Raw genomic sequence first — 6,417 nt, 5'->3', positions numbered from 1 at the left:
GTCTTTGCTGAACTGAAAAGGGATTTTAATTTGTTAGATAAAGACTTTTTTACATATCTGCAGATATGCCATCTCTGATGAAATGGTGAAAGAAAGCCCAAATGATATAGGCTGGTCAGGGATAGAACCGGTGGTCAATATATATAAAGCAGGTCATTTTTCTATCTCTCTTTTGTATAAAACGGTGAAGGCATACCAGGGCCAAGTTAATATTATTAAAATAGCAGCTGCTTGAAAAAAATCTATTAATACGACTCATAAGAGTTTCATGCTGGCAGAAGAAGCAACAATATCATCTCTGTCAAGAGAATCACATTTTAAAATAATAAACAAAGCATACATTACACCATATCTGAAATCAAAGTGGGATAGCAAAGGCAGTTCATGTTACAAATGTAACTATCCGGCAGCTGACCTCTATCATTTCCTATGGAATTGTCCAAAAATTAAGAAATTTTGGAACAAAACTGAATTTTGGATTAGTAAAATATTGCAATGTTCTCTAAAAATCCATGATAATCATGTTATTTTTTTGATAGAGGAACCAAAAAAATCAGTAAATAGAAGGTTTGTGAACTCGGTCATCATTAATGGACGGACTTTAATACTAAAATACTGGAAATCTAAAAAGATACCTACAGTGGGGCAAAAAAGTATTTAGTCAGCCACCAATTGTGCAAGTTCTCCCACTTAAGAAGATGAGAGAGGCAAGTAATTTTCATCATAGGTATACCTCAACTATGAGAGACAAAATGTGGAACATATCCAGACAATCACATTGTCTGATTTGGAAAGAATTTATTTGCAAATTCTGGTGGAAAATAAGTATTTGGTCAATATCAAAAGTTCATCTCAATACTTTGTTATATATCCTTTGTTGGCAATGACAGAGGTCAAACGTTTTTTCTAAGTCTTCACAAGGTTGTCACACACTGTTGCTGGTATGTTGGCCCATTCCTGCATGCAGATCTCCTCTAGAGCAGTGATGTTTTGGGGTTGTCGCTGGGCAACACGAACTTTCTACTCCCTCCAAAGGTTTTCTATGGGGTTGAGATCTGGAGACTGGCTAGGCCACTCCAGGTCCTTGAAATGCTTCTTACGAAGCCACTCCTTCGTTGCCAGGGCGGTGTGTTTGGGATCATTGACATGCTGAAAGACCAAGCCACTTTTCATCTTCAATGCCCTTGCTGATGGAAGGAGGTTTGCACTCATGATACATGGCCCCATTCATTCTTTCATGTACACGGATCAGTCGTTCTGTTCCCTTTGCAGAGAAACAGCCCCAAAGCATGATTTTGCCACCCCCATGCTTCACAGTAGGTATGGTGTTCTTTGGTTGCAACTCAGCATGCTCTCTCCTCCAAACACGACGAGTTGTGTTTCTACCAAACAGTTCTACTTTGGTTTCATTTGACCATATGACATTCTCCCAATCCGCTTCTGGATCATCCAAATGCTCTGTAGCATACTTCAGACGGGCCCGGACATGTACTGGCTTAAGCAGGGGGACACGTCAGGCACTGCAGGATCTGAGTCCTTGGCGACGTAATGTGTTACTGATGGTAGCCTTTGTTACGTTGGTCCCAGCTCTCTGCAGGTCATTCACTAGGTCCCCCCGTGTGGTTCTGGGATGTTTGCTCACCGTTCTTGTGATCATTTTGACCCCACGAGGTGAGATCTTGCGTGGAGCCCCAGATCGAGGGAGATTATCAGTGGTCTTGTATGTCTTCCATTTTCTAATTATTGCTCCCACAGTTGATTTCTTCACACCAAGCTGCTTGCCTATTGCAGATTCAGTCTTCCCAGCCTGGTGCAGGTCTACAATTTTGTTTCTGGTGTCCTTTGACAGCTCTTTGGTCTTCACCATAGTGGAGTTTGGAGTGTGACTGTTTGAGGTTGTGGACAGGTGTCTTTTATACTGATAACAAGTTCAAACAGGTGCCATTAATACAGGTAAGGAGTGGAGGACAGAGGAGCCTCTTAAAGAAGAAGATACAGGTCTGTGAGAGCCAGAAATCTTCCTTGTTTGTAGGTGACCAAATACTTATTTTCCACCATAATATGCAAATAAATTCTTTCCAAATCAGACAATGTGATTGTCTGGATTTGTTTCCACATTTTGTCTCTCATAGTTGAGGTATACCTATGATGAAAATTACAGACCTCTCTCATGTTCTTAAGTGGGAGAACTTGCACAATTGGTGGTTGACTAAATACTTTTTTGCCCCACTGTATGTTAGCTGAGCTTGTGCAGAAAACAAATAACGAGTTAATTTAGGAACAATTTTATATAGGTATCGATAATGAAATTAATTAAACGCTTTTTTAATAAGTGGAAAAATTTGATTTTCTCATACCCAAGAGAAATGCAAATATAGCTAATTTCTCCTTTTAAGGGTTCAGTATTAGTGGAAACAGCAATAGAGCAGAATGAATTCCCTAAAGGGTAGGTTTCGTCTCTTTTTTTTTTCTCTCCTTCTGTTTTTGTTTTTGTTTTGTTCTGTTTTTATTTAAAATACACCAAAAAGTAATAAGGAATGATGTGATGTTTATTGTATATTAAAGGGACATAATACTCTTATGCTAAATCACTTGAAACTGATGCAGTATAACTGTAAAAAGCTGACAAGAAAATATCACCTGAGCATCTCTATGTAAAAAAGGAAGATATTTTACCTCACAATTTCCTCAGCTCAGCAGAGTAAGTTCTGTGTAAAAAGTTATAATTCAGCTGCAGGTAAAAAAAATAAAAAAATGAAGAAATGAACAGCAGCCAATCAACATCATCAGTGCTGAGGTCATGAACTATTTACTGTGATCTCATGAGATTTGATTTAAACTTCCTTGAATAGGGAAATAACACACAAGGATTATCCCTTCGGCTGTCCCGGGACAGACATACTGATATGCTGCTTAGAAGTCCTTTACAATGGGATGTGGCTACTGAGGAACTTTTGAGGTAAAATATCTTTCTTTTTACATAGAGATGTTTAGGTGATATTTTCTAGTCAGCTTTTTACAGCTATACTGCATCACTTTCAAGTGTTTAAACATTTGGGTATTATGGCCCTTTAAGTGATGACCAAAGAAGGTTGAAATGTACTTGTTCTTATGTTTTGTCATGAACATGCCTTGTTCTTCTCATTTGTTTACTGAATTACTAAGACACCCTGCGAGGTGCAACGAAAGTGTAAATAACACTTTGTGTATCTACACTATTGGAACATAAATAAAGAAATATAAAAAAAAGAAAATATCCTCTGAATATTTCTATGTAAAAAGGAAGTTATGTATCTTAAAATTTCCTCAGTAGCCACATCCCGTTGTTAAGGGACTTTAAGCATTCAATAAGCATGCATACTCCAGGACTTGCAAGGGAGCTTGCATCTGGCTTGTGCAACACAGTCATTTTATTTCCCTCATCAGTTTAAGAAAGTTTACAATGAAATCTAGGGACTTTTAAGTAAAATCTCAAGAGATCACTGTATAGCAAAGTGTGCACTTAGCACTGATTGCAGGCTCCCCTGCTGACTGATTCCTGTTGCAACATAACTGACTAAGGCCTAGTTTCCATTGAGTTGGTAAAGTTTGTAAACTGGTGGTAAAAACATTTATCTTCATTAAAGCCTATGGAGAATTTTTATGTTACCACCAGTTTCCACATTTTAGCACCTGAATGGGGGCTCCATTACATATGCAGCGTCGCCCGCAAAATCCTCCGCCGCCGGATTTTACGTGATTTTGGTATTACATATACGGCGTAGCATACAAGTTACGCGCGTATATTTCACCCTTCGGCCGTATTTTTTATCCCCATAGGCTAACATAGAACAGCCGCACAATTTGGTATCCAATATACAGCATAAGGATTTACGCGCGCAGAATTCAGAAAATCTACTCCATTCTCATCTCGCCACATATTGCAGGCGCAGCAACCCTTGCACTGACTAAAAAAGCAACGTACAGTAACTCACTGGAAGCCTTAACAAACACATACATTTAAGCAGCATCTCAAGGTTAAAGGGACAGTATACTATGATATTGGGTTTTAAGGTTTATTTGTGTATTTGAAATAGCTGATTTTGTTGTTTGAAGCCACAACCTAATCAAATGGATTGAGCTTGTAGGTAGAATCAGATCTCATCACGTTATCACATTGTGGACATATACTTCCTTATTTACTTTAAATTTGTTCTCAAAACAATAAAAAATACTTGGAGGAGAGAACAATGGGAAATCATAATTGTATTACCTTCATCTCTTTAGAACCCACTGGAGTGTAATTTATTCTAATGTTAACACAGCTTGGCATTGATTCCAAAATATATAAAGGGACAGTCAAGTCCAAAGAAAACCTTCTTGTTTCAAATAGGGCATGTTATTTTTGAAACTACTTTCAAATTTAATTCTAACACTTGCTTTGTTCTCTTGGTGTTCTTAGTTGAAAGCTAAACCTAGGATGGTTCATATGATAATTTCTAAGACTTTCTTAAAGGCCGCCTCTTTGTAATTGTGTCAAACCAATCACAGACAACACAACCTCTCACCTGCAGCCTTAAAACACCTGATAATGCACACCCTATCAGTAACATCACTATTATATATACCCATGTGCCAATTTATATTGTATGTGAGATACATTGATTTACATCTTAGAAGTGAATATTACAATGTGTACCCTTCAGAAACAACTATTGTGGATGTGAGCTATAGTACAAGAATATGTTATAAACATGATAATATTACCTGTTTTCATTGTCATTTCCACACAGGTCATATTATATGTTTTAACAATATTAGTGTACTAAAACACACCTCACATGGATGTGGATGACAATTATGTGGTAAATAACATAGGACAAGATTTATGGTGAACTATAAGAATATTTATTTATTTTCTGGCTTTCTTGGATGAGGGAGCTGAGGTGACTGTAATGGATTTCCTTGTTCTCCTGGTTTGAGAAGATTCTGCTGGTGTGCTGGCCACAGATGATAGGCTGGAGGCAGTGTCCTGCTGGTGTGTAAAGTGCTCAACCAACACACCCAAGAGTTGATTTTGTTCTCTCCATCTATTGTCCATTTGCATCTGCATATCAGACAGAATTCGCATCATCTGTGACTGGTTATGAACATTTGCACTTAACGATGGGTAAAATCCCTGACTGTCATGAGATTGTGTTGTGGGGGGGGGGGGTAAATACATGGACCATTTGTGGATGTCTTGACTCCCCCTCAAAGCCAAAGGGAGGATATTCCTCTGGCCAGGAATCTTGCCAGGGGTCATATGGCAATGGTGGTGGCATCACTCCCAGGTCCTCAACTGAAGCCATCCAACCATGCTCATGCCTGGGAGCATACTGTTCTTGCGGTTGCCTGAAGACTGATGGTGGTGGCATGGATGTTTGTATCCTCGTGACCATAGGTTCTGTGAAGGAGTCAAAGGATGAGAGGGATTAGTACAGTCAGATATATGTCCACGTGGGTATACAATATACATTGATACATGCTAGGGCCTATAATGATTCTCATGTCAAACTCTATAACGTGTCCTGTGTTATTCTGAGACATGTTAGTATTGCATTATTCCACCTCATATCATGAATTGCATTGTGTTAAGTAGCAGTAATGTCAAGTATAATTGTAGATGCTTTTGTTAGTAGGCCAAATACCATGCTCCTCATTGTGTACATGAATGTGTGATATTGCTCTCGGTTTCCGGATTTCAGGAGCGTGCACATCGTTTCGGGTCTCTTTTAGACTTAAAAATGCGTTACGTGGCCGCTTACCTACTTGCTACCCTTGGAGGTAACACCAGCCCCTCCGCCAAGGATATTAAAAAAATAATTTCCAGTGTTGGGATTGAGGCAGATGAGGAACGTATCAGTAAGTTGATCAGTGAACTCAGTGACAAGAACATCGAAGATGTAGTCAACTCTGGTCTTTCCAAACTGTCCTCAGTACCAAGTGGAGGTGCTGTGGCTGCAGCTCCTGCATCTGCTCCAGCTGCCGGAGGAGCTGCTGCAACAGCTGAAAAGAGAGAAGAAGTAAAGGAAGAATCTGAAGAGTCTGATGAAGATATGGGATTTGGTCTCTTTGATTAATTCCTCTTTCTTAAATAAAACGCAATCTTGTATAAAAAATAAAAAAAAAGTCCACGGACTGCTGTGGTACTCAGGGACCTGCATATCATCTCCTGCCAGGTGTTATACTCAATATCCAGGGATGGACCACCGCCTGTTCCCCTCTGGTGCATAGCTTCCTGCCCCATCTTTTCTTTGACCCGCCTCTTGCAGTCATTCCACCGCTTTTTCAGGCCCTCAACAGTCCTCCTCTGCAGGGCCACACTGTTGACGGCATTCTCTACTGGCAACCATGCCATTTTTCTCCTTTTGGCAATGCTTTTGCCCTTCTCCTGCC

The 6,417-nt window shown here is 39.5% G+C and overlaps 1 protein-coding gene across 1 annotated transcript; it reads left to right on the top strand.

The window, feature by feature from the left end:
* Nucleotides 1-5,711: 5,711 nt before the first annotated feature.
* Nucleotides 5,712-6,150, top strand: LOC128647885 (60S acidic ribosomal protein P2). Its single transcript, XM_053700585.1, has one exon. The coding sequence runs from the start codon at nt 5,766-5,768 to the stop codon at nt 6,099-6,101; it is 336 nt and encodes a 111-aa protein (XP_053556560.1). The 5' UTR covers nt 5,712-5,765; the 3' UTR covers nt 6,102-6,150.
* The last annotated feature ends 267 nt before the right edge of the window (nt 6,151-6,417 follow it).

The sequence above is a fragment of the Bombina bombina genome, chromosome 2, assembly GCF_027579735.1.
Source record: "Bombina bombina isolate aBomBom1 chromosome 2, aBomBom1.pri, whole genome shotgun sequence".
In the NCBI taxonomy this organism is placed as follows: Eukaryota; Metazoa; Chordata; class Amphibia; order Anura; family Bombinatoridae; genus Bombina; species Bombina bombina.
This window is presented reverse-complemented; position numbering and strand designations above follow the sequence as displayed.

Coding starts and splice junctions, on each gene's coding strand:
- LOC128647885 (XM_053700585.1), top strand. CDS start 5,766: ATGCGTTACGTGGCCGCTTACCTACTTGCTACCCTTGGAGGTAACACC.